The sequence below is a fragment of the Gadus chalcogrammus genome, chromosome 13 (genome assembly GCF_026213295.1).
Source record: "Gadus chalcogrammus isolate NIFS_2021 chromosome 13, NIFS_Gcha_1.0, whole genome shotgun sequence".
NCBI classification, from domain to species: Eukaryota; Metazoa; Chordata; class Actinopteri; order Gadiformes; family Gadidae; genus Gadus; species Gadus chalcogrammus.
Window position 1 is genome coordinate 17,734,403 of NC_079424.1, and position 26,806 is coordinate 17,761,208.

The following is a 26,806-nucleotide window of genomic DNA, read 5'->3' on the forward strand; positions in this document are numbered from 1 at the left end:
GAGGGCCTGCCGCCCCAGACCAATGCCGACTTTGAAGCGTTGCGATTCGCCATATCCCACTTTAAGGCGGAGCGCCAGGCGAGGGCTCAGAAGCTGCAGCAGCACGGGCGGGAAGGCGTAGCCAACGGCTGCCCCACCCCTCCCAGCGGACCACCCGAGGAAATCCAGCTCACCCCAGGGAGGAAGGCCTTAGAAGCCACTCTGGACTCCATCCACTCTGTGCTGGCGGCAGACGGGGGAGGGGCAGGGGAGCCCGGGGGCAGCGCCATGAGGGGAGCACATCCGACTGTTGGGGGAGTCCATGGAGGGGCATCACAGCCAGTGGGCGGAAAAGTTACAGTCCATAGTGAGATCAGCGTGAAGGCGGAGCCGTCGGCCATAACAACAATTGGCACCAAACTGAAAACCGAGTGTGAAGAGGGCGTGTGCTCGAGAGGTCTGGTCGACGCCGAACCCATCTGCAGTACCTTGCCTATGCCTATAGAGACCTGCACTCCAAGGTAGGACCGCTTTTGCTGTGTGTGTGTGTGTGTGTGTGTGTGTGTGTGTGTGTGTGTGTGTGTGTGTGTGTGTGTGTGTGTGTGTGTGTGTGTGTGTGTGTGTGTGTGTGTGTGTGTGTGTGTGTGTGTGTGTGTGTGTGGGATGAGCAATGATTAAACCAGTGATTCCCAAACTTTTTTTTTGTCAGCCCCCCCCTCCCTCTTTTGTAAAAAAAAATAAGCCCACGCACATGCTGTGACAGTTTTTGGTACTACTTGCACTTCAGTTACCATGTTATTTCTTTCCTTTTCTGGCGATCCGTCATGCAGAATAGGGCGTGTGGGTTTGAATAGCGCTAGTGCTGCGGTGCAATTTCGTGGAAACTTGTTCAATCCACCTGTACTTAACTGGAATGTGGGCCCAATGAACTTCAGCCCCGCTGGCCAGAAATTTGGCCGTTTGCACCATGGCCGAGCCAGTGAGTACATCCTTTTTGGTCATGTACTGTAGATGGTGTCATTAGTTACCTTGTTTGTTGGCAGCTTTTGTGTGCAACTCTTTTAGTTTGTTTCGCATGATTAGCTTTTCGCCGCGCTACAATACGTTAAATTCTCCCTTGCATCCCATCCCCCTGCGGCCCCCTGCTGTGTCCCTCAGTGCCTCATACCTTGGGAAACACTGGATTACATCATTGTTCATCTTTCCTATTGGATCGAACATATGATTTTTTTTTTCATATGCAAGGTCTAAATCTAGTCATGATATAAGTCATGCTAGCAGGTAAGTCTGCATCTTCCATCTGGTTAATGTTAACATGCTAACCACGCTAGCTAACCACACTAGCTAACAATGCTAGCTAACACAAGCGCCGCACAGCAGCAGTAGACTGTGGAGCATGGCCAGGCATCGCATCTGCAAGCCTCCTCATCGTTGCCCTGTTTTGTGTCGTCAAGGCAACAGGGAGGCCCGGAGCCTTCGTCGGGACAGGAGGAGGCCCCCCAAGCCTCCAAGATGACGGGGTTCATCACGACCCTAGGCCAGGACCCCCCCGGCCCCGCCCGCACGCCCGTCCACCCCTTCTACCAGTTCCCCCAGCAACCACGATTTCCACAACCCCGGTTCCACTCGGCTCTCCTCCCCCAGCCACCCGCCGCCATGCGCTACCCCCACAACCCCATGCTCGGGCCCCTCGCGGCCCTGGGGGGAATGAGGCATCTCCTGGGGCCCGGGGTGGTCTGGCCGGGGGGCCTACTCTGGAACTTCCAGCAAGCAGGGAGGGAGATGAACATCCCTAGCCTGATGGGAAACTTCCCTAACCCTGGAGTCCCCGGAGCAAACCAGTACAGACCTGGACCCAGAGGAGGGCGGTAGACTCACTGAAGGCCTGGAGGAGGGCGGTAGACCCAGTGAAGACCTGGTGGAGGGTGGTAGACTCCCTACTGGCCGGTTCATTCCCTGCTGCGTTGTGCTGAAGAAGAGGATTTGGGCGTTGAGAAGCGATGGGAGATGAAGCCATATTTATTTTACCATGGCAAGAGACAGATTTTTTAATTGACTAACTCCGTCCAGCTCCGTTGACTTAAGAGACCCTGTTGTACAAAGTCCTTATGTTTGCCTCGTGCTAGCACAGCGCTTCTAGCACGTTTATATTTAAATACTTTTTCTACAATCAACCTGCCATTCTCGGGCTGCGTACAGCAGGCCTTGGACACACCTGCTCTTCAATGGAACAGTTCTATTTTCTGAGGCAGAAAAGGGCCTTCCGGGTTCAATGTCTTCCAACAGTTGTTATTTTTCTGTGTTTGCTGGGCGTTCCCCGGAGGGCCCCTTGCCCCTCTTCATTTATCCATCTGCCAAGTAATTTAACACAACCAAGAGTTTGTTGGTTTGTTCCAAACTCGTCAACACAATGAAGAGCATCTTGGGGTCTGTGACGAACCCACTGTAACCAGTTAAAGACAAGCAGCTTCTTTTAACTGAAATCCTTTTATTTTTTTACTCATAAAGGTTATGTTTGTATTAAAACATTCTGATCAAACAGCTCATTCTGTGGCCTGTCTCATAAGGAAAACCATACTGAACACTTTTAATACAAGATTCTGGAACAAAATCTCCCTTACTTCTGTGCTCCCTCCATCTATTTATTTCTCCACCGTTGGGAAGTGCTGCCTTTCACGCACCTTTGATTGACAGGCATGATGGATTCCCGGATCCAATCACGTAAAAGCTTCACTTAGTGGTTAAATTAGATGGGACTGGTTTAAAATTGAAAATGCTCCATAAAGAGTCATCTGGAAACATGTTCTCGCAAAACACTTCATTCACTAAAAGCTGACCGCTGGCTATACCATTTTTAACGAATTAACCTCTAATAGCTCTTAAATCTTACCTACAGCCCGCGATGGACCAAAGGGATCTGCGATTTTCTCCTCATTGAGTTATCATGATTAAAAGGTTGAAAGGATTGAAAATGTTGCATGGAAATCTCTTAATTTACAATTTAATGGATCTATTTTCCCTCCTGGCTTCTTAGCCAAGCAGGTGACCAATCACTCTAAACTTACATTATGGAAATGGTGCAGCTGAACGAAGCTACAGCGTCTCAGTGATTCTGTCTAATCGTATAGTGAGTTCAACAAATACTCATAATATTATATAATACTCATATATTAAGTTGAAATTCAAGATTTATTATACAAATACTTTTATTATACATTCAGAGATCAGAGTACCAAGGGATGATCACTGGTAGACCTGGCAACCATGGTGAAAATGCATTGCTATCTGACTGTTAAAAGACTGGAAGTGCTCAAGCCCCCCCAGGGGATGGGTGTCAGCTGCGTTGTGATGTCACTGGGGGGAGGAGCCTCCCACTTGACTCCATCTCTTTCTGCTTCTGCAACAAACACTTCTCACAGAAAGGTAGATGGAGACGGAGAGAGGTAGGTAAGTAGTGGTAGACTTGGTTATTGATGTTCCAATTGAAGCACAAAGTACATAAAATAAAGGTGACTAACAAAATTGCTAGAATCCCATTGTTGGAACGGTGCAAAGAACACGGCAGGTCACATTGTTTTAATAGAGAAAAGCACATTCAGCACAAATGTATAGGGGTGAAATATTTCACCCACTTCAAGCAGGGCTTGTCTAATTTGGAACGTGCCGTTTTTTAGAGGCGGGTAAAGGTGGAGGGTGGGGGTGTGGCCCTGAGCAGCTTGAGGCCACGGTACCATGCGCTCGTGTTTACAATGGATGTATCGCAATGGCGAGGCGTGCATATCTTTTGGCCGTGTTCTGTAAATATTCTAGAACACTCCGGGTGCTCCGGCGGGAGTCCTGGAGCTCTTTATCTTAATAATATATTATACATAGATATCTATACATCATATAATATATATTATCACGGCCAAAAGCTTTGTGCGCCTCCAGACGACATTATGAATCTCAAACGAATGCGTCGGGTTCTCCGACGTCTCTGGTTCTTCCACTTGCACATCAATCGAAAGAAGAATGAACCGCGACATGGAGGAGAATGGGATTGTTGACCGCGTTCGTCTCCCGCCGGAGCCCCGCTGCCCGCTGCCGAGGCACCACCGCCTCGGCAGCGGGCAGCGCCGAGACACCACCGCCGCGATGGTGTCTCGGCGCTGCCTGCTGCCGAGGCACCACCGCCTCGGCAGCAGGCAGCACTGAGACACCACCGCCGCGATGGTGTCTCGGCAGCGGGGCTCCAGCGGGGGACAATCGCGGGCAACAATCCCTTTCTCCTCCATGTCGCAGTTCATGTACTTCAGGGAGTCAAAGCCAAAGTTCCTTTCCCCCAATTCCTTCTCAACCATGGCTGAGATAACCCCCACTACGAGTCTCGTTGTGGAAATGGACGTCGAGATGTCACCCGCCGTGTTATGCGCCATAACACCAACAGCAGAACGGTTATCCAAATAAAGAAGTGTACACCACTTGCAGTGTGTATTCATACGGTTCATCTACGTCACGTTTTCTGGAACGCCGCCATTAGCACGACCGATCTCGCCAAGTATGGCCGCCCACACCGCTCATCTGAATGTTAGAGAGAGACAGAGATATCTGGAAAAATCCATTTTAGGCTCCGATCCTTATTTGTTACCCCAAGGTTTTTTTAGTCCATTAGTAACGGCCTCACGCTTGCCTCAAATCAATTTTCATGACATATATATTTATTTAGTCCACAACCCCTCCCCATACAGTGGAGATATCTTGAAAGCGTTCAAGAGCACTGATGCCTACCAATATGCTGTGGCTGGATGGGTGAATGACGCTAAAGTGAGGCACTTGGCCACCAATAATCTTTATCTGATAATGGCAAAGTTAAGTACTATATATATGTGACTTCTTGTGAACAGTTTGTGGTGGGTTACTACTATCATTTCGCCGGGGACGCTTGGGACGAGTTTTCAAGATCAAGATTAATTTTGTACCCACAACAAAACACGATTTGAATTATTATGGATTATTTTGGACAGTGAATGAGGTATTAATACCAATACTCTTTGGCTGGGACGTTGTCAACATTGGGTATTTGGAGCAGAACATAGTGGGTCATATGTCAACGTTTTTTGTATGCATTTTATTCATTAGTAAGCTACATGGATATGCCATCTTTCAGAACCTTTCATTACCTGCACTAAAGAGGATAAAAGAGCGCATCCTCATTGTTTGATTGTGGTCGTAGGTGTTGTTGGTGCTGAGTTACCACTGAAACCAGTGGGTCAGTGGGTGGGATCGGTCGTCAAGATGGTAGCGCAAAGCTACAGTGACGTCACGTGAACCAAACGAATTACCTATTCACACGCACACACACACACACATACATGTGGCTCTCGCACGGTCATAGCTCATTGTCTCATTGGCTGGCCCAATTCTCTGGGCGGGCAAAGCAGAGAAAGGGGAGGTAACATGTCCCCGTTTGACGACATACGGGGAAAATTCCAAATTGGCGTGTCCGAGCTTTGTTTTTTCAGGGCAGAGCAGGATACCTAGTGCTCATTTTACACCTTACGCCATTCCTAGCTAATTGGGGAGCTAACCCTGTATTTCGGGCTTAAGGGTGGAAAGTGTAGCTTTGTGTGCTTGTGAGAAAAACCCACCTTCCGTAGAGCAGCAAGACTCAGTAGTATTTCTTTCTGACCGTGTGTGTTGGTAGGATGTGGGGTGGCTGCAAGATAAACACACCACACTTTAGCTAGCAATAGTAGGGATAGAGTCCCATGAGGAAACATCCTCAACTGAAGATACAGCAGGCATAGAGTTCCAGGAGGAAAGAAACTCAACTTTTAAAGTAACTACCAGGCGACACCATTCAGGGGTTCATTGCCGTTTCAAACCTCATGGGAGAAAATCTGCAGTGAGTGTTCTCCAATGGTAAAAATAAAATTGGCTCATTGGCTATATTCCAATTTTAATTTTCTATATAATTTGGTATTAGGGGTAATGATACAATGTACAAAAAAGAATAACTTTCTATTCCTGGCTAGAGAGGAAATGGGTGTCCTTCTTCGGCGTCTAATAAAACCAGTCCTTGTGTATGTTGTCCGTGCATGCGTGCGTGTTTGACCTGTGCCGTTGCGATCCAGTGGTTCAAGATGGATGATGTCAGCTGTTCGGACGTAGGGAAAGTAGTCCTGCTCGGGATGATGGGAGGAGGGGCCCGGTGGTCTGACAGCAGGAAGCCCCCTGAGGCATACATTACATAAGATGAGGTGTGTGTGTGTGTGTGTGTGTGTGTGTGTGTGTGTGTGTGTGTGTGTGTGTGTGTGTGTGTGTGTGTGTGTGTGTGTGTGTGTGTGTGTGTGTGTGTGTGTGTGTGTGTGTGTGTGTGTGTGTGTGTGTGTGTGTGTGTAGGACAGTGTCTGTACCTTGGAGTGTCTGTTCTCTCGGGCCTCGCCAACTCCTGGTACAGATCTCCTTTTCCTCGCTTCTTATTCCGTGTTGGTTCCTCTCCCTTAGCTCCCTGACCTCCTTTAGGTCCTCTGATGCTGACTGAATATACAAACACACATCAAGGACCTCTTCTGTATCGTCTTAGTGGCGTGTTGTTGTAGTGATGTGTTTTTATAGTAACGTTGGATTCTCACCACTGTGTTGCTTCAGCACTACATGGCCATGCGATCTTGGGAGCTCTCTGATTGGCTTCTCACTACTCAGTAGAACCTCCTGCTGGAAACACACACGCACACACACACACACACACACACACACACACACACACACTACTTTAAGCTGTGTAGGTCGTGTGTATGTGTCTGTGTCAGACCTTTCTCTCCCTTTAATGACCTGCTGTGGGATCTGCTCCACCTGCTCCTTCCTCTTCTCCTCCTCCTCCCTCCTCTTCTCCTCCTCTCTCTGCTCACGTTGTTCTGCTAGCTGAGCCTCGATCGCCCGCTGGTACAACAAATCACACATCACGACATCAACACCTCCTGATGACCCTCCTCCTCTCCTCCTCCTCCATCCCTCTCTCTCCTCCTCCTCCTCACCAGTTGATCCTGCTGTTTGCTTCTCCTCCTCTCTCTCTCCTCCATCTCTGCAGGGTCCAGGAGGGCTGTCATGGACCTCAGGAAACTACACACACACACATGTTTTTATGTCTGTTTGTATATACTGACCACTGTATATTTAGTGTGTGTGTATAGTGAGTTGTATAAAATGCATGTTTGTATCTTAATCATGTGTATCTCTGTGTGTTTGGTATGTAATGAATGTGTGTATTGTATGAATATTGTGTGTGTGTGTGTATGAATATAGTGTGTGTGTGTGTGTGTGTGTGCGAGAGAGTTAGAGACCTAGCTCTCTCTCCACAGCTGCTCGGCTCCTCCCCCCTCCGACCAGGGGGCGTGGCTGGAGCTCGGGGAGGGGACACTGGTGTGGCTGGTGATGGGGGAGGAGCTAGAGATTGGGGAGGGGTTAGAGCTTTGGGCGGAGCTTTCAGAGGGAGGTGCAAGATGTTCTGCTCCGCCTGCTCCTTCATCTTCCTCTGCTCCTCTGCCTCCTCTTCTCTCCTCTTCTCCTCCGCCTCCTCCTCCCTCCTCTTCTCCTCCTCTCTCTGCTCACGTTGTTCTGCTAGCTGAGCCTCGATCGCCCTCTGGTACAACAAATCACACATCCCGACATCAACACCTCCTGATGACCCTTCTCTCTCTCTCTCTCTCTCTCTCTCTCTCTCTCTCTCTCTCTCTCTCTCTCTCTCTCTCTCTCTCTCTCTTCCTCCTCACCAGTTGATCCTGCTGTTTGCTTCTCCTCCTCTCTCTCTCCTCCAGCTCTGCAGGGTCCAGGAGGGCTGTCATGGACCTCAGGAAACTACACACACACACCTTATTAGGTATTAGGAATATCTGTATAATTATAGTGCATAGTATGTTTATAATAAAATGTTATATTGTTTGTTTATAGTTAGTTTATAGTGAATGTGAGTGTGTAAAGAGTAAATATGTATACATTTATATTGTTTGAAAGTGAAGTGTATTGTATGTACTGGATATAGTCAGTGAATGTTTGTACATTTATATTGTGTTCATAGAGTTTTATAGGGTTTGTGTTTATATGTGAGACCTGGCTCTCCCTCCACAGCTGCTGGACTGCCCCTCTCTCCCTCGACCACGGGGCGTGGCTAGAGCTCGGGGAGGGGAAACGGGTGCGGCCAGGGATGGGGGCGGAGCTCTTGCTTGGGGAGGGGCTAGAGCTGGAGGCGGAGCTCTAAGAGGGAGGAGCAAGGGGTTGTTCTGCTCTGGCTGTAGAGACGGAAACAAATCTTTATTATACACAATAAACACAACTCTACCTCCATACACTATTAAAACCTAGATATTGCCTCTAGCACTAGCTAGATAGTACAGATACTACCTCTGGTACTACCTAGATACACAGTTACTATTTGCAACTACCTACCTAGATACTACCTCTGGTGTATTAACAGACCACGGGGGGGGAAATTAAGAGGCTAACCTCAGGAGTAAGGCTGACCTTAGAGGTAGAAGGAGAGAGGCTGACCTGGGTCTGGTCTGCAGACGGCTTCAGGACCTCCTCCTCATCTGAAAGACATCAACACGGCTGCTCATTGTTTAAGGGGCTGTCGATTTGTATCGCTAGATGGATGCTCATTGGCCACACCAGTGCTATACTACCATAATACTGTGATACAGGAAACTTCTTCAGCTATCTTCATTCAGCTATCAGAGTCTACTCTACCGGCATCCATCATCTGGATGTAGTGGTCTTAAGATGACAGCCCCTTCCACGGCCATATGGGAGGTGCTTACTGACCTGGGCTGAGGAACGTGCTGCTGGCAGTCGGCTCCTGGTTGGTCAGACGAGCCAAGCCCTCCCTCACACCTGCATCCCCATTGGCCAAAGCCTCTGTCTGTCTTGTCCTGCCATTGGCAGGTGTCTTAGTTGTCCTATTGGAGGATGGAACGCGTGGGGGGGGTCTGTAGCGCTCTGGTACAGACAACACCTTACACACACACAAATTCTCTGATTCAATTTGCAGACTAACACAGTCTACAGTTAAATACAGTACAGAAATAGTACTACTACAGGACTGACATAGTACCACAATACTAACACAGTGCTTACATAGCACTGTACTGTACGAGCACAGTACTGATCTTGGATCCATCAATCCGACTATGTTATAGCAGAGCTTCTGGGCTAAGACGGAACAGAACCCGGGCCGTGTTCTGTGCCGTAAACCTGAACGGGCAAAGGTAAACCTTGGAGCTACCAAAGGAAACTAATTTGAAGATGAAGTAGACTTAGCTTTCAGAAGGGGATTTTTCTACAGTTGCCAGTCTACACTTGTTCATTTTAAACATTTACGGACATTTTTTGATGGCTGCAGGCCAAGTTTGTATGCACGGTTAATAGCCAATTAGGTGCTTATATATGCCCGGCTTCCAGCGACATGATTGTTTGAAATAAATATGAAGTGAAAGAATAAAAAATAAAATCCATTTATCAAGATTTCAATTTTTCTGCCATCAGATTTTGGATTATTAATCTCAAATCAGATTTGAGATTAATTAGTGCTGTAAAATTGTACAGTACTTCTTACATGTCATTACTACAGTACTAACATACTTCTATTACAGTAATAAATTAGCAGTAACATGGTATTACTACAGCACCAACATAGTACTAACATGGTCCTACTACTAAAGCTCTAACGTAGAACTAACATGGTACTACTACAGTACTACTAAAGTACTAACACAGTACATACTGACACAGCTCTGCTCTTGCCCACTGTCGTGTGATTGGCAGGTGTCTTTGAGGAGTTGCGTGATGTCACGGTGCTCCGTCGGGTGGAGGAGGAGGCGAGAGGGGCAGAGGAGGTTAGCGGGCCCTTCGGCCTTCTGGGTAATCCAGGCCTATAGAGCTGTTGGTCAGACAACACAGTCAGAAACGGCAATGTACGGTGACGGCCATCTTGGCTCAAGGGTCTTATGCCATGTTCCAATTGGTTAACTAAATAGTTCACTCATTTAGTGTATGAATCTGGTTCCCCTTATAGTGCAAAATATAAAGGGCCGTCTGGGTGATCAAACCAACGTGGACTCCCTGGCTTCCCTTAAAGATCTGTTACCAATATAATTAGTCAGAATTCCATCCATCTGCCAAAGAGCATTAATCTTGAATGTGCTCTCGCCCCCTATTTGAATATCAGTGCTATAGCACTTTAGTCTTTTGGAATCAATGTGTTTTATTCATTATGGAGTTGTGTACTTAATGTTATCTGGAAGACTAAAGGCTCTAAAGTCCACCAGACTGCATTCATCTACCTTCCCAACATTTCAAGACTTCACCCATCCCTGTCTCAGTCCAGCACCCAATGATAGGTCCATGTATTCGTCACTTGCCGGTTCAACTACTGTAACTCTATTGTCTCTGGCCTCGCCACTAAACTTCTCAACAGTCTTCAAATCATCCAGAACTCGACTGCCCAGATTATTAACCGCACCAGATCATCCGACCACATCAACCCCGTTGTCATCCAACCACACTGGCTCCCTGTCTAAAATCAGGTTGACTTAAAAATCTTCTGCTCACCTACAAAGCCCTCCACAACCTCTCCCCAACAGATTTGTATTAAAGCCAGGAGAGACGCTGGCGATGAATGACACATACTGTCATCCAACGCAGTCAGCTTGTTTTTTTGACTAATTCATGTCACACCGAGATAATCATCTGCACTTGATTTGTTTCAAAATTGTCTCACTTACTTGTTTCATAAATATTGTAGTTTAGAGTGTTCACTTTGTACGGCTAAACCTTGTGCGATCTACCCCAGTGTAATTCGGGACTCGTTAGGGTGGTGTGTGTGGACGTTTGGAGCGATTGATCCAGCGGTTGATGATGGCCCCGTCCGAGTGAGGGTTCTCGGATACTAATACATTTAAACTGTATATATACACCGTTAATAAATTATATTTCTATAGGGTTGTAAAGGGTTAATATTAACGTTCTAGATTACATTCTATATGGTTTAGACCGTTTATTAAATAATGTGTCTATAGATTGTCTTACCTTGTTTATCCCAGATGTCTCCCCTGTGGAGAACAATTTGACAGTGAGTTATGGTCTCCGGAAGTAACTTTTTACCAACTTATTTACCACTGGTTACTTGTTGTGATTGGTTGATGTCTCACCGCGATGCAGTAATACGAGCTGTGGCTTTCCATTCTCGAGGTGGAGCAGCAACCCATCTCTGTTCACAAAGAGAGCAATACAATCAACCACTTACCTCAGCAAGACTGCTCTTACTGTTTATTTCCTCTAAGGCCTAAAAAAAATGTTTTGTTTGGTTCCGGTTTCCGACCGACCCTGTCAATTTATGTGCAACCCAAATTATTTTATGAGCTTATTATTGATGCTAACTATAATTACGTTTTGGTACAGCACCTCTTCATTCTATACAAGGATGAACGAATTTTCTCGTTTTTAAATGAAAACAACCTACCTATCATTCGCCGCCGCTGGAAAAAATAAAATAAAAAAATAAAATAAATTCCCTACCTACCCACGACCTCAACTGACAACCAACAGGAACCAAACTTTTTTTTTTTTAGGCCTAACCTCTATCCTCATCTGGTCTGCTCACTGTCCCCTTCCTCTTATCTCATCTAGTCTGCTCACTGTCTCCTACCTCTACTCTAGTCTGCTCACTGTCTCCTTCCTCTAATCTCATCTAGTCTGCTCACTGTCTCCTTCCTCTACTCTCCTCTAGTCTGCTCACTGTCTCCTTCCTCTAATCTCATCTAGTCTTCTCACTGTCCTCCTTCCTCTACTCTCCTCTAGTCTGCTCACTGTCTTCCTTCCTCTACTCTCCTCTAGTCTGCTCACTGTCTTCCTTCCTCTATCTGCCAGCACCATTCACAACCACTTTATTTATCCCCAGGAAATTGAAAATACTACTAACAAAAATAGACAATAAAAAATAGGTACAAATATGAAAAGAAACAGTAAGATACAGTATGAATAAAATAAACATGGCATTTTGGGGAAAATACATGATAAATAACATTTACATACAATATAAATATATATGTACCTTAATATGTAATTAAACCGCGGCTGGGATATTTGCCGATTGAGTCAAGTTTAGGCTTCATGATGAAGACGTCCGCAGTGCAGTACAGCTTGACACGTCTTAACGAATCGGATTAAGATGTTTAAACCTTTATGGCCTCAAGCCCATGGTTTAAATATCTTTACGTTAAACCTTTTTATCGCAATTGGCAGTTACGCTTAAGGTTCTATCGCTCTTACTAACACTTACTCACCCGAGGTTCATGTTTGCAGCAGATGCAGATCTGTGTTGCAGACTATGGAGTCCTAATATATCAAACTAAACAATATAAAACAAACCTGCTTCTCGGGACACAAAACAAATAACTGTCATCACGTTTCTCCTCCAGTGTTTGTTTACATCGGTTGTCGCCGACGACAAGTAACCGCTTATCTGATTGGTTACGCCACTTAGTAACTGACACAAATGTCCAATCATTACCAGTTTTACATCGTGCGAAGAAGTTTATCGTCTCCATTTGCGTCAACCATGCGGCTGTCCGGTAGGGGGCAGCAGAGGCTAACAGCTAGCTGTAGCGCTGAGGCTCTGAGGCTAACAGCTAGCTGTAGTACTTGGAGCTGTCCTGTAGCACCGTTAGCTCCGACCGTTAGCTCTTCCATTCACTGCATGGATCGGCTCTGATGTTTTTGCAGCCAGTTATGAGGCAGCTTAGCCTGGCTGGGATAGGACAGCTGTCCGGTTGACCACACACACCCTGACCGACCTCCTCGCCTCATCCCAGACAGTGAGCGGCGGAGGAGACGGTAAGTGGCCATTTGGACGGTTAGTGACTGCGTAACGACAAACCGTCACATTAGCAGAGCTACTAGTGTTAGCTTTCAGAGCTAACTAGACAGGGATCATATGTTAGTAAACGCACGTTTAAATACAGAGATGGACATCCAGTACAGACTTCCACGTATCTGCGAGGGTTGAAAAAAACTAATGGTTACTGAGTCGGTTTGGTCCAGAGACCAATTGGTTAATGTTAGGTAAGCCAGGGTGATCTGGCTAGCTGTCAGGCTAAGGTCAAGCAGCTAGCCATATAGTTCCATGGTAGCCTGGGGGTTTCGGGAGCTGTGCAGTGCAGTCAGCCTTGCTGCTGAAAGGGGGAGCCCGGGCTAGAGGAGTTTAGTACAGTCAGCCCTGATGCTGTCAGGTCGCCCTGTCTAGAGGAGTACAGCGCAGTCAGCCTTGATGCTGCAATGGGCAGCCCGGGCTAGAGGAGTGAAGTGCAGTCAGCCCTGATGCTGTCAGGTGAGCCGGGCTAGAGAAGTGTAATGCGGTCAGCCCTGATGCTGTCAGGTGGCCCGGGCTAGAGGAATGTAGTGCCGTCAGCCCTGATGCTGTCAGGTGGCCCGGGCTGGAGGAGTTTACAGTCAGCCCTGATGCTGGCAGGTGGCCCGGGCTAGAGGAGTGTAGTGCAGCCAGTAAGCCCTGACGCTGTCAGGTAAGGTAGCCCGGGCTAGAGGAGTGTAGCGCAGTCAGCCCTGATGCTGTCATGTGGCCCGGGCTAGAGGAGTGAAGTGCAGTCAGTTCTGACGCTGTCAGGTAGCCTGGGCTAGAGGAATGCTGTGTGTTGAAAGTGGTCAGAGTTTTAAACGCTTCTGGCCAGATTGGACCTAAAATGTATAGGAATTACACAAATCTGCGGGCTCATGTTTATTTTGCTCTGGCATATGTGTCTGGTCCCCCGTGTGTGCAGACAGATTTGAGGCAGATCTGGCCTGGCTCGTGCCAATGCAAACCGTTATCTAATATGGGGATTGTTTTATAAGATGACTACACAGAGGAGCGTCCTATGGAACCACCGTTGAAGAATTTTCAAAAACAACAAAGATGGCCGCCAGTGATGGTCACATGTTTCGTTGCTCTGATTGGTTTTAGGGCTATCCAATTGCGCACTGAGGCCTTTTGGTCTGGGGACGATAACCCCTCGAAAATGAACTTTGCGGTTCCTGACTGATACCCATTTACGAATTGGTCTTGCAATTGTCAGGCTACCTGAAAGCGTTCTTCGAACGTGCGCTCAGTCCTGGTTCTGCGCTATAATCACAGCCCAATGGTTCGGTCTCAGACTCATATTCTGACTAGAATTATGAGTATGACATCGCCAGGCTAGGTAGAAGCACTAACACTACTACAAATACTACTACTTCTGCTACAACTACTCCTACTTGGGTCATTTAGCAGATGTTATTATTGATAATACATGCATGTCATTAAAGAGCAGGTAGTGTAAGGGCGTCTTGCTCTATGATGCCTACAGGTAGACTGTGGACATTGGGGGTGGACCCAGGACCTTTCAGCTAGGAGTCCACTTATCACTACTAGACCATCCTGTCCCTTATCAAGTTCTGAATGATGGTCAGTAATCCGGTCTGGTTCTGGGAGTGGTCCAGTTCAGGCTGAGCCAGTCTAAGTAGGTAGGTAGTCTGGGTCCTCGGGTGGTCTCGGACGAGGGGATTACCAGTTTTATGGCTTACTCTGAATAGATGATGATGTTGAGTGGTTAGTGTATAGCTAGTTGGACTAATGGCGTGGGTTCGTATACACTCTGGGGGGCACCTGGCTTCCACTAACTTCCATAGGGCCTAAAAAAAAAGAAGAAAAGTCCCCAGGGGACTTTTCTTGAAACTGCCTGGGGGTTCTTAGGACTGTATCTCTTCCTGACTCTTGCAATGTGGGATATATATCGAGACCATCTAATAGACTATAATCATCGTAATTTTTTGGATTAATTTATATCCTAATTTATAATCTGAACTAGTAACTAAAGCCTTAGATTGTGGTCCATCATATTAATTTACTATTTTTAACAGCCTTTTATCATAGTATATCATGTTAACTAACTAGTAAGGACTAGGGCCCGACCGATATTGATTTTTGAGCGCCGATGCCGATGCCGATTATTTTCAGAGAAAAATTACGATTACGATTTAATCGGCCGATTAAAAACGAAACAAAAAAAAGCATATAAAACACAGTTTTTGATACCTTAAATATACTTTAAACACTTTTGACGAATATGTGAATTGAATGCAGAACCTTTGAGTGTTTTAGAATACATTTACAGTCAATGAGTGTAATGTAAAATGTAAAATAAATAAATAACTCCCAATGTGCTGCGCTCGTGAGAAGTGACTAACACGTGCGTGCTGAGCAGTATGGTCTCACCGTTAGAGTCTACAGTATAACAAATTAACATGGCCTGGGACCTAAAGAAAAACAGGCACAACATGCTCAAACAACGCGTCTTGTGTACATTGGTGAGGTGAGTGCGCAGCTGCCTGAGTGAGCGTGCTTTCATGTTGTACGATAAAATTCAATCTCCTCTTTTTACTCCAGCTAAAGTTGTTAGTTAGCAAGGCCAGTAGGAGCGCAATCTGCAGGATACTAAGCGCAATAACCTTTCTAAAAAAAAAATAAAAATTAAAAATAAAAATCGGTTGTAATCAACGTCTTTTTGGCAGATGTTGATTATTTTCAAAAAGGCTATAATCGGCCGATTAAATCGGCAGGCCGATGCGATGAATCGGTCGGGCCCTAGTAAGGACAGCCTTATATCATAGTCTAACATTGTAACCAGTTAAAACTGCCTTACAAAGTCTATCATTATAACCAGTGAGAATAGCCACATATATATAATTATTTATAACAGCTGAATATCATATATCACATTAATTAAGGCTAAATAACAGCGGTATATTATTATTATAATTATTATTATTATATAGAATTACTATGATTATAAATTGTAGATGATATATATATATATATATATATATATATATATATACAGTGTTTCCCACAGAAATTTTGGAGACTATGGGGGGGGGGGGGGGGGGGGTATGGAGCGATTGTTGACCGGGGGGGGGGTATGGAGCGATTGTTGACGGGGGGGGGGGGGGGGGGGTTGTATGTCTTCAAACTTCGTCTGAGCAAAAAAAAATTATTATAATAATAATAATAATTCATGTGCACGCAGAGACTATGGCGGCCGAAATTAGACTATGGCGGGGCGCCATAGTCTCGTCGATGTGTGGGAAACACTGTATATATATTATATATATATCATCTACAATTTATAATCATAATAATTCTATATTATAATATACTTCTGTTATTGCTTATAACAGCCTCATATCATAGTCTCTCATATTAACTCGCTAGTAATAACAGCCTTATATCACAGTCTTTCAAATTAACTAACAAGTAATAAAAGACTTATCTCTCATAATTACTATTTACAACTTTATATCTTAGTCTATCATATTAACTATTAATAACAGCCTTATATCATAGTCAATCATATAAACTAAATAGTTCGAACATAGTTAGAGGGAGTCCCAGTTTTTATCAAGCCTTGGGTCGTGGCTTCTATTCGTAACTTCAAATTGTCAAGTAAATCATGATTTCTGCAGCTTATACTGGACACACAGCATCTTGGATAGGAGATGAATGTGCATGTTACTGGCTAGCAGGACAGCTAGCCGTCTGCTACCCACCTAGCAGCTACTGATGAGGTTGTCAGTACTACTGTAAGCTGATGGCTGGGGAGGTCAAGGACTGTCTGGCAGAACATGATTAACGATTAGCTTGTTGTTGTTGAGAGTGGTCATGGGTAGGAAAGACTTGAACCTATCCTCTCAGGTGTGACGTCCATTCAGCGCTTCTCATTGGTCAGTTTCCGTACTCCTACCCAGGTAGCTACTCAAAACAGTCACTACTAGCCGTTATTCCCCTGGCTCTCTTTGTTAAATATTGTTATTGTAGGTATATAATATATATTATATTCATAATGTCAGGTGTTTACTTTTTAGCTATAGGTTCCCTTTTGAATATTTTTTTCATAGTATCTTTAGTTTACATTGTAGTTAAATATTTTTGGGATTAAGTGCTGTGAAATAGAAAATAGAAAATCCTTCTGTCTTCACCTGGGAGATCATGTAATGTGAGCATAGCTACTTTGTTGTGGTACAAATATTTAATATACCTATGACTTTTTTCAATTCATTAGCACCTGCATTCTTTTTTGTTCAGTATATTAAATGTTTACTATACATTAGTACAGCAAAGAAAATCTAAACTTTAGTATATTAAAATGTTTTTGTTATACTTAAATTCATTAATTTTGTCTACCCATACAAATGTTCTATACTTAAGTCTATAAAATGTTTCTACAGTTTAGCATGAATAAAAGTTTTTTTACTTTGGTATACTGTGTATATATCTTTTCTATACTACAGTAAAGCAAATGTTTTACCCTGAATAGTATAAATCTTTTCTATACTTAAGAATATCATTATTTTTTGGTAAAAAATGGTAGTGTTAAGGTTTAATGTGGTTGTTTATTATGCTGGTTCAATGTAGCTTAATAAGGTATTTTAACAAGTTGTATCTTTTCTCTCCAGGTAGTCCAGACTCAGCCTGGTAAACGACTCCCCACCTTTCCATCGTGATTTGTCGCCCGTGCTGTCGTGCAGTGGATTGGCGCGCCTTGATAGAAGGCTGGGGGAGGTGGCCGTCGGGCTGGCTCCGCCTCCGCCCGGGGCCAGCGTGCGTTCCCAGCAGGCTGTGGTGCCGTGTTCCCCCCCCTCCCCCCCACCGCGGACCAGAGCTAACGCCCAGGGTAGCTACATCTCAGCATTACAGCACAGTATGCCAGAGCTAATGGCCTGGGTAGCCAACACCTAACATCTTCAATGTCTGCCTCAGCTAAGGCCCAGGGTAGCTAACACTTAAGGCCAATTTCCACCAGAACCGTCACGGAAGCGGCACGGCAGCGAAGTGCCTGTGTTCCTTACTGCAATCCCCACTGAAAGCGGTACAGGCAAATTCCGGCTGATGGCTCAAGACGTGCATAGTTATAATAGGCCTATATGAATTATAAAAATTATGATGATTAGAATGATTCATACAATATTATTCACGAGTTCACGATATTCAATCCCTAAACATCAATATTATAACCCATTAAATACAATGCAAGTATCGTTAACAAAGTGCCGGTTTGGGAAGGGCTCCATGCCGTGCCGTGACCGTATCCAGTGGAATAGCCTACATTGACTATAATGGTTCCTATTATTTTCGGCGACCGTTTTACTACCGTGGCGCTTCCGTGCTGGTTCTGGTGGAATTTTGCCTTTAGCATCTGAACAGAGTCTGCTAATGCTAATGCCCAGGGTAGCTCACACATACCATCTGAACAGCGTCTGCTAGAGCCAACACCCAAGGTTGCTCAGGTTTAGCATCTGTGGGTGGGTGTGTGTGTGTAACTGCTTACACTCCCTGTCTCTCAGCAGGAGGTGCAGTGCGTGCAGGAGCCATGTGCCTCCCTCAGGCCAACAACATGGAGACCAAGCTGCAGGGGGGTGGGGCTTCACTGGGGGGCGGGGCTGCTCTGGCACCAAGAGGAGGGGTTTCCCTGGAGCCCTTTGTCCATCAGGTAGTACAAGATTATCAAAAATGGGTAATCTAGGCATTAGGCAATGATATATCGTAATATAGGCAATATAGTATCATATAAAATAGGATATTAAGGTCGTATAGTATTATCCAAGCAGCTTGTTAAACAGTAGTTCAGATGACTGAAAATCATCAGAAGATTGGACTTAAAATAGAGGTAAAATTAAATTAACACCCCAAGAAATTTGAATTCACTCACAAACTTAATCGCTCACCATCTACAAGTATTTGAGGGTCACTAGAAGGTCTAAAGAATGTGTGACCTAAGCCGTTGAACTGGTGAGCTTATACAAAACATCTGCTTTGCTTCTGCCATGTACAAATAAAACGGTGTTGTCAGCGAAATAAGGGCTTCAGGACAAAACATGGAGAGTCGTTGATTTAAAGACTGAACTGAATAGGAGTGGACCAAGAATAGGTCCTTGCTGTCCACCAGTCGCCACTTGGATTTGGATGGATAATAATTTATGGGAACTGATTAAGCCCGGTTAGTATTGTATGATTCCACACATTTCCCTGCACAATGAGAGCAGTTCAATTTGGATAGCTTAGAAAGGCTTACAAAGATCTTTTTGGTTGACAGTGTTTTCCTCTGACCAAAAAACAACCTAAACCATCACCCAAATCGCGTATCTCTGAAAAGAGACAATAAGCTGTGTTTGTTGAGGGTTTGGCGACAAAGCCAAATTGCACAGGGTGGAGGGACGCAGCTGTTACTGAGAAGGGAGATGATATGCTCAGCTACCCTGTTCTCGTCAGCCTTGGATGCTGTCGGGCGAATGCTGATTGGCCTAAAAATACATATGGAAAGTGGGTCAGCAGATTCAAAGATTGGAGTGACAATAGCACATTCCCAGGCATTTGGGAACTGCCCAAGGGGTGTACAGAATTTAATGATAGAAGTAATTGGGTTAGCTAGTGCCATGTAAGAGCACTGATGTTTCCATCCCAAACCCATCTTATGCTCTTAAAGGCTTGCGGGACCTGATGATTTTCATGAATTATGGCTCAGAAATGTTTTAGTATAGTTGCTTGGTACACTCTATCCTGGTTAACTGAGAATCCCTGGGTAGTATCAGCCACATAGTCTACAAAGAAGTGATTTGAAGGCCTCTGCTTTCTATCCATAAGGTTTCCATTTAGGTTCTAATCAAGCATTTTTGTAGTGGTGGTCTAGTGGGGGACCACCACTAGGTGGTGCCCCATATTTTAGTTTCTGTTGTAAAAAAGTTTCCTTCGACCTTATAATCTCCTTATCTTATTCCTTATCCCAGCATAAAGAGTTGTGTCGTGTTGGGGTTTTCTTTTGATGGCAGTTTAAAAAAGCAAGGTCCTGCTCTTTCATCCATTTTAAATGGTCATAATTTATCCAAGACAGACCATGATTTTTTTGCCCTGGGTTTAACCCTTTGTTAACCAGAAGAGTTTAACTATGGTGGGGTATAAGTTCTAAAACAAAATGATGTGAACTAAATCTTTGCAAGCAAACATAACTGTGTGTGTCTGTGTGTTTGTAGGTAGGCGGTCACACCAGCATGATGCGCTACGATGACCACACGGTGTGTAAACCTCTGATCAGCAGAGAGCAGCGCTTCTACGAGTCCCTTCCACCCGAGATGAAAGAGTTCACCCCCGAATACAAAGGTGTGTGTACATATAAAAACCGAATATATTCTACTAATGAGTCTGACATGTTCCACTAAAAACATGTCCTTCTAGTAACGTGTTCCGCTCCCTACATCACCGCCGCTGTGCTGCAGGCGTGGTGCTGGTGTGTTTCGAAGGGGACTCTGATGGCTACATCAACCTGGTGGCCTACCCCTACGTGGAGAGTTGTTCAGAGGGGGCGGGGGAGCACGAGGAGAGGGAGTTCCCCGAGAGGGAGCAGCCCAGGAGGAAACAGTCCCGCCGCAGCCTCCACCGCTCCTCCTCCTCTGCCGAATACAAGGACGAGCGGGCAGACCGGAGGGAGGTGCTGGAGAGCGACTCCACCGAGAGGTGAGGGCCCATGTGCATTGAGCGACTTTATGGTTTATTTCATTTGACCAGGTTAATCCTATAAGATTAAAGGGCAGTGCAGTACCCAGTAGTATGTACTTAAGTAAGCTAACCGGCAGGTTCTCCCAGGGAGAGGGGACAGACGACAAAGGCCTTCAGACCCGAGGATGCAATCTTGAGGATGCTATCATGAGGGAGTGAGCATGAGGATGCTAGAATGAGGGTGTGTTGGCATAAGGATGTTGGCTTGCGGATGCTTGCTTGCCGGCGTTAGCTTTAGAGTGTAATGCATGCCGGAGGTTGTTAAATGGGTGGTGTTCACTTGAGGATGATAGCTTGAATACGTAAGCATGAGAGTTTTAGTATCCATGTGTACCTCCCTGGTTGGATCCCAACACTTCAAGATATAACAATATGAACTAGCTAATTTATTTGACAATTTAAGTGCTTTCTTTCATATTTGAACATGTTTAATATAACATTGCAACGTGGGGTCTGTGCACCCTGGTCCTGGCCCAGCTCCAGGGGGTGGTCTTCAGGTTGTATCTGATCGGGTCTCCCTGTCTTCCCAGCCTGGCGGACCTCAAGAGCCCGAGGCTGGAGCTCCACATCCACTCTGAAGTTCCCTTCCAGATGCTGGACGGGAACAGCGGCCTGGGCTCAGAGAAGATCAGCCACAACCCCTGGAGCCTGCGCTGCCACAAGCAGCAGCTCAGCCGCATGCGCTCCCAGTCCAAGGACCGAAGGCTGTACAGTATCCTGGCTGTAGAACCGCCTAGCCCGTAGCTCTAACCACAACCCTTACCCTTACCCCAGTAGAACCACTACATAACCCTAACCTGTAACCACTTTCTAAGCTTAACTTAATGATCTCTTGAAATTAGTGTTTGTTTATATCTTTAGCTATTCATTGATCAGGTCTCTTCTTTATTTAAGTGCTTGCAAAGCACAATATCTCTATAAACAGACATCTACATTTCTTAGAGCATTTATCGCGCAACGCAGAGGGCTTAACAATGGAAGCGGGAACAAGAAAAGAGTCATGGGAGAGCTTCCTGCGTTGGTGTCAGAGACCTGCTGTTGCCACGACGACCACCTTGTTGTTCCTCAGCGCTCCCCAGAGTTCCTGCTGCTGGAGAACGTGGTGCACCACTTCCTGTACCCCTGCATCCTGGACCTGAAGATGGGGACGCGGCAGCACGGGGACGACGCCTCAGAGGAGAAGGCTGCCCGACAGATGAGGAAGTGTCAGCAGAGCACCTCCGCCAGCCTCGGGGTCCGGCTCTGTGGCATGCAGGTACGAGCTAGTACTACAGTACTACTACCACTACTAATGATAATACCGCTATGGTGCTACTTCTACTAATACTTCTACTAACTTCAACCAGCCTTGAGGTCCAGCTGTATTGCATGCAAATACTACCTAATACTATAGTACTACTATCATTGTACTATATCTCTAGCTGGATACGTACACACACTCACTCATACTGTACTACTACGGCTATGTGCAGTACCACAGACCTATAGTACTATATGTCTATCTCCTGGTGTACCAGGTGGCTATGTGCAGGTACTACCTAGTACCAGATATTCCGTGTCGGTCTCAAGGTGTACCAGGTGGCTATGTGCAGGTACTACCTAGTACCAGAGTCCTATAGTACTATATCTCTGCCCCCTGGTGGCCATAGGGGGGTACTACCAACCGCAGCACTAAGCACTATATCTCCGTCTCCAGGTGTACCAGGTGGATACGGGCCACTACCTGTGTAGGAACAAGTACTACGGCCGCAGCCTGACCATGGAGGGCTTCCGCCACGCCCTGTACCAGTACATGCACAACGGACTGGGCCTCCGGCGCGACCTATTTGAACCAATCCTCAGCAAGCTGGGCAGCCTGAAGGCGGTGCTAGAGGGGCAGACGTCCTACCGCTTCTACTCCTCGTCGCTGCTCATCATCTACGAGGGGAAGGTGAGTCCTGCTCCACAACTACTAAACCACAACATTAATATGTCGTCTTTACCTGATCTTATCTTCAACTAATATTTTAGCGATACATAATATCTCTCCAACATTACTTAACATAACTTAGTGTACTTAAAGCCAGGGTAGGCGACTTTGATGGAACCAGCCAGAGTGAGCTAGATTTTGAAAGGAACAAACAAAACAATCTTACCCCTCCCTTCAGGCCTCCCTCCAAAGCAACTCCCCCAAAACCAATGACTAGCTTGCTTGCTTTAGCAAGACAGGTACCGGATTGTTCTCTTCAGTCAGAGCATTGGATTTATTGATTGCTGTCAAGATTTACGGAGAATTTCAACAAATGACACAAAATGGCTCTGGCTTTGATATGTCATTATTAACAGGTATCTCATTTTGACTTAATATTTCATAATTAGTTAATATCTCATTATAAATTTAGATTTCATAATTCGTTAATATATCATCATAACTGAATAAATCCTCATAACTTAAATTACTATTATTAACAAATATCATCGTTAACTAATATCTCATCATAAAAGTAGCAAATGTCAACCTGACAGGCTCAGATTATATTCTTACATTATGGAAAGGATCCCTATAGAGCAGGGGTGCCCAACCAGTCGATCGCGGTCTACCAGTAGATCGCCGACAGATCCCAAGTCGATCGCGAAGGGGTGAAGAAAAAAAAAAAAAAAAAAATTTTTTTTTTTTTTTAATGAAATTAAATTTGCGCGGTAGCATATACGCGCGGTAGCGCATGTGCTGTTAACAGCAGTTGAAAGCCGTCAACAGTAGTTACACACTCCTAAACGTTGGCATGGCTGAGGGGAAACAAGCTAAGACCTACCATTTTCACCCTGAGTGGGAGGAAGATTATTGATTATCGTTGAGAAGGTGCCGTGCGCAGACGGAATGAAACCCCCATTGAAGTCTGTAGGTTCACGATACAACCCCCCCCCCCCCCCCCCCCCCCCCCCCCCGTCAACAACACCCCCCCCCCCCCCCCCCCCCCCGCTTGAAGGTAGGTTTGCTGGTAGATCTCGGGAGGTTGGCTACTTGAAAAGTAGATCTTGGGTCAAAAAAGGTTGGGCACCCCTGCTATAGAGAAATACAACTTTTCATTCCCAGTCGTTTGATCCCTCCGAAATCGAAGTGTTGTTACAGGAAATATCCCTATTGTCATTCCAATAGGGACAAATAAAAACATTGTTGTCCACATAAGTCACTGAGACCCAATATGATTGGGAAAAGTAGGCTCCAGGTTGCAAATTTTAACGTTATCCTTTAATTTCTTATCATTACTCGTTACCATCGCGTCGTTACCTAATCCACAAATCATTGATTTTGCTTGTTAGGAAGCCGAAGGCACGGCAGTGCCCCTCACTGAGCAGCATAAGGTTCCACAACCTCCCCCGGATGCACATCGTGGCCCCTGGCCCCAACCTCCTCCAGACTCACAGAGTGGCCCCTGGCCTCAACCTCCTCCAGACTCACAGAGTGGCCCCTGGCCCCAACCTCCTCCAGACTTGCAGAGTGGCCCCTGGCCCCAACCTCCTCCAGACACACATAGTGGCCCCTGGCCTCAACCTCCTACAGACACACATAGTGGCCCCTGGCCTCAACCTCCTCCAGACTCACAGAGTGGCCCCTGGCCCCAACCTCCTGCAGACACACACAGTCCCCCCTGGCCCCAACCACCTACAGACACACACAGTCCCTCCTGGCCCCAACCTCTTCCAGAACCACACAGTAACCCCTGGCCCCAACCACCTCCAGAACCACACATTGGCACCAAGGTTCCACCTCCGTCAGACCCAAACAGTGCTCCCTGGCCCCAACCTCCGCCAGAGCCACACATTGGCCTCAAGGTTCAACGTCCATCAGACCCAAACAGTGGTACCTGGCCCCAACCTCCGCCAGAGCCACACATTGGCACCCGGGCTCAACCTCCAGAGCACGGCCAACCGCAGATCTCTTCCGGTCAGGGGGACATCTCCATGACGACAAAACCGGGGGTGGGGCCAGGGACGAGATTACCGACAGAGGGGATAACCTCACTGCCTCCCCCTACTCAGATAGTCCCCCTCACAGCCTCAAACTGTAACGCCCCTCCACCCAGCCACACCTCCACTGCACCGCGCCCAGAAGCCCCTCCCCCAAGCCACCCCGTGCCCACACTGCGCCCAGAAGCCCCTCCGCCCAGCCACCCGTGCTCCACACCGCACCCAGAAGCCGTTCCCACAAGCCACCCCTGCCCCGCAACGTGTCCCGAAGCCCCTCCCCCCAGCCACTCCTCCCCTGCCCCCCGCCCAGACGCCGCTGCCCCCCTGGTAGACCTGCGTATGATAGACTTCGCTCACTCCACCTTCAAGGGTTTCCGTGACGACACGGCGGTGCACGACGGGCCGGACCGCGGCTACGTGCTGGGACTGGAGAGTCTGGTCCACATCCTGGAGGACCTGAGGGATAACAGCCTGGCGTAGCACACACACATGCACACAGAAACACACACACACACCTTACATATATGCAAACACACACACAGAAACACACACAACACACACACATTCTCTGGGTTTTGTGTCGTCCCCCCTCGTTTTCTGTAAATATGGACCATGGTCATCGTTCTCCTTGTCGTCTCCATGGCAACACAATCACCATTCTGAAGACATCAGAGAGGCTTCGGTTGCTAAGAAACGGCCACGGAAATTTCCAGGGAGCCAACATGGCCGATGCAGGACTGCAGGTTGAAAACCTGTGTGTTGGGTGGCCACGCCCATGCAGACTGTCACCACTGTGACAGTGGGACAGAAGTAAGGATCATGGGAGAATAAGGGGGAGGGGCTTCAATCAGCCACAACTGCCTGGCACTTTCCACAATGCATTGCCTTGACCGTCTGAGCATTAAGAGACTAAGACTGGTTGGGGCTTCCTCCAGCTGTAGCCAATCCCATCGTGACAATCTGCTCATGTGACCAGTTAGAGCACAAACACAGGAACCGCCCTTCATTATACCTACTTCAATATAGAAACCGTGTTGTTGTACCACCATAGTACTATTGAACCAACATGTTGAAAGCAAGATAATAATGAATAGTGAAGGAAGTAAGTTAATAATAATGAATAGTGAAGGAAGTAATAATATTAATGAATAGGATACTTAAAAAGGTTTATTGTAGAATGTAGTCGAGCGTCAGGGATAGCTTAGTGTTAGGATGCTTGGAGGTATTCAGTAGAACATGGAGACTATCTCACTGATACTGTAAAGCTGTAAAACATTCTTGAGAGCTGAGATGTATCTTTGCTCTCGCTGTGCTCTCCATTCTCGTTTTAAACTAGCTTTAAAATCACTGCAGCAGAGAAAGCCCCCAGTAGTGCATGGGGCTGGATTCCAAGCGAACAGCTAGCTTTTAAACCCAATGTCTGGCCTAACTGATAGCCAACACTAGAAGCTAACAGCTAGGCTAGGTCTGGGGATTTAAATCTAGCAGTAAGGCCAGCCCTGTCTTGGACTAAAAAGCCACAGAATCATAAAAACCTGTTAACGGGTCCCTGGATGACAAGGCAACAGAAGTTAATGGACATACTAACTTCTCTGGATGACAAGGCCACTGAAGCTATCGGACATGCTAACTGGTTTCCAGATGACAAGGCAGCAGAAGCTAACAGACATACTAACTTGCCACTAGATGAAAAAGCAACAGAAGCTACGGGACATGCCAACTGGTCTCTAGGTGAAAATGCAACAGAAACTAACCAATATGCTAACTGATCTCTGGATGGTGAGGCAACAGAAGCTTGTGGATGTGATTACAAGCCTCTGGATTAAAGGCAACAGAAACTCATTGTCTGGCGGGGTTCTGAAAAGCTAACATAACTAACGAGAGGGGTTCTGCAGAGCTAACCATGGCTAGTGGGGTTCTGCAGGGCTAACTCTGGCTGGTGGGCTTCTACACAGCTAACTGCGGCTAGTGGGGTTCTGCAGGCATAACATGCTAACTATGGCTAGAGGGGTTATGCAGAGCTAACAGGCCAACTGTGGCTAGTGGGCTTCTGCAGAGAGGACAAGGTGTGATTGGTCCTCTGATCTGTGATAGATGTAAGAAAAAAAAATCTTAGATAAAGTATTATACAATAGTCACCCAAAAGTATCTGTTTATTGTTTATTTTTGTTGCATGGATGAATATTTTTTTAAATATTATAATATTACATCTTTATGACACCTTTGAATGTGATCTATAAAACATTTATTTAAGAAAGTCTCGAGGGT

General features: G+C 46.2%; 2 protein-coding genes and 1 long non-coding RNA gene across 8 annotated transcripts; 2 read left to right on the top strand and 1 right to left on the bottom strand.

Moving 5' to 3' along the window:
• Positions 1–294: 294 nt before the first annotated feature.
• LOC130402088 (uncharacterized) lies at positions 295–3,637 on the top strand. The gene is made up of 3 exons (XR_008903917.1): positions 295–500; positions 810–958; positions 1,434–3,637. It is a non-coding gene; the product is annotated as an uncharacterized LOC130402088 (long non-coding RNA).
• Positions 2,996–12,599, bottom strand: ccdc66 (coiled-coil domain containing 66). 4 transcript variants are annotated; one of them, XM_056606190.1, is made up of 16 exons: positions 12,297–12,599; positions 11,163–11,221; positions 11,041–11,063; positions 9,737–9,892; positions 8,779–8,968; positions 8,461–8,546; positions 8,068–8,246; positions 7,731–7,815; positions 7,302–7,600; positions 6,996–7,080; positions 6,793–6,900; positions 6,594–6,672; positions 6,375–6,498; positions 6,074–6,192; positions 5,607–5,674; positions 2,996–3,388 (listed from the first exon to the last, which is right to left on the bottom strand). In XM_056606190.1, the coding sequence occupies exons 1-16, from the start codon at positions 12,305–12,307 to the stop codon at positions 3,314–3,316; spliced, it is 1,746 nt and encodes a 581-aa protein (XP_056462165.1). In that variant the 5' UTR covers positions 12,308–12,599; the 3' UTR covers positions 2,996–3,313. The 4 variants fall into 4 exon arrangements, with proteins under 4 accessions (XP_056462165.1, XP_056462164.1, XP_056462167.1 ...); XM_056606189.1 differs by having other exon boundaries at positions 6,594–6,675; positions 12,297–12,598; XM_056606192.1 differs by having other exon boundaries at positions 6,594–6,675; positions 8,506–8,546; positions 12,297–12,597.
• Positions 12,450–26,785, top strand: ip6k1 (inositol hexakisphosphate kinase 1). Of its 3 annotated transcripts, none has more exons than XM_056606184.1 (9): positions 12,450–12,846; positions 17,497–17,714; positions 18,385–18,530; positions 20,068–20,194; positions 20,311–20,548; positions 21,121–21,302; positions 21,670–21,845; positions 22,287–22,520; positions 23,891–26,785. In XM_056606184.1, exons 3-9 carry the CDS (start codon positions 18,411–18,413, stop codon positions 25,016–25,018), a joined length of 2,205 nt encoding a protein of 734 aa, XP_056462159.1. In that variant the 5' UTR covers positions 12,450–12,846; positions 17,497–17,714; positions 18,385–18,410; the 3' UTR covers positions 25,019–26,785. The 3 variants fall into 3 exon arrangements, with proteins under 3 accessions (XP_056462159.1, XP_056462160.1, XP_056462161.1); XM_056606185.1 differs by having other exon boundaries at positions 18,388–18,530; XM_056606186.1 differs by lacking the exons at positions 12,450–12,846; positions 17,497–17,714 and having other exon boundaries at positions 17,725–18,530.
• Positions 26,786–26,806: the final 21 nt, after the last annotated feature.

Coding starts and splice junctions, on each gene's coding strand:
- ccdc66 (XM_056606189.1), bottom strand. Junction 7,601..7,730: donor GCAAACAGCAGGATCAACTG/GTGAGGAGGAAG, acceptor TTGTTGTACCAG/AGGGCGATCGAGGCTCAGCT. Junction 6,193..6,374: donor GAGAGAACAGACACTCCAAG/GTACAGACACTG, acceptor TGTATGCCTCAG/GGGGCTTCCTGCTGTCAGAC.
- ip6k1 (XM_056606184.1), top strand. CDS start 18,411: ATGTGCCTCCCTCAGGCCAACAACATGGAGACCAAGCTGCAGGGGGGT. Junction 20,195..20,310: donor GTTCACCCCCGAATACAAAG/GTGTGTGTACAT, acceptor GCTGTGCTGCAG/GCGTGGTGCTGGTGTGTTTC. Junction 22,521..23,890: donor TCATCATCTACGAGGGGAAG/GTGAGTCCTGCT, acceptor TTTGCTTGTTAG/GAAGCCGAAGGCACGGCAGT.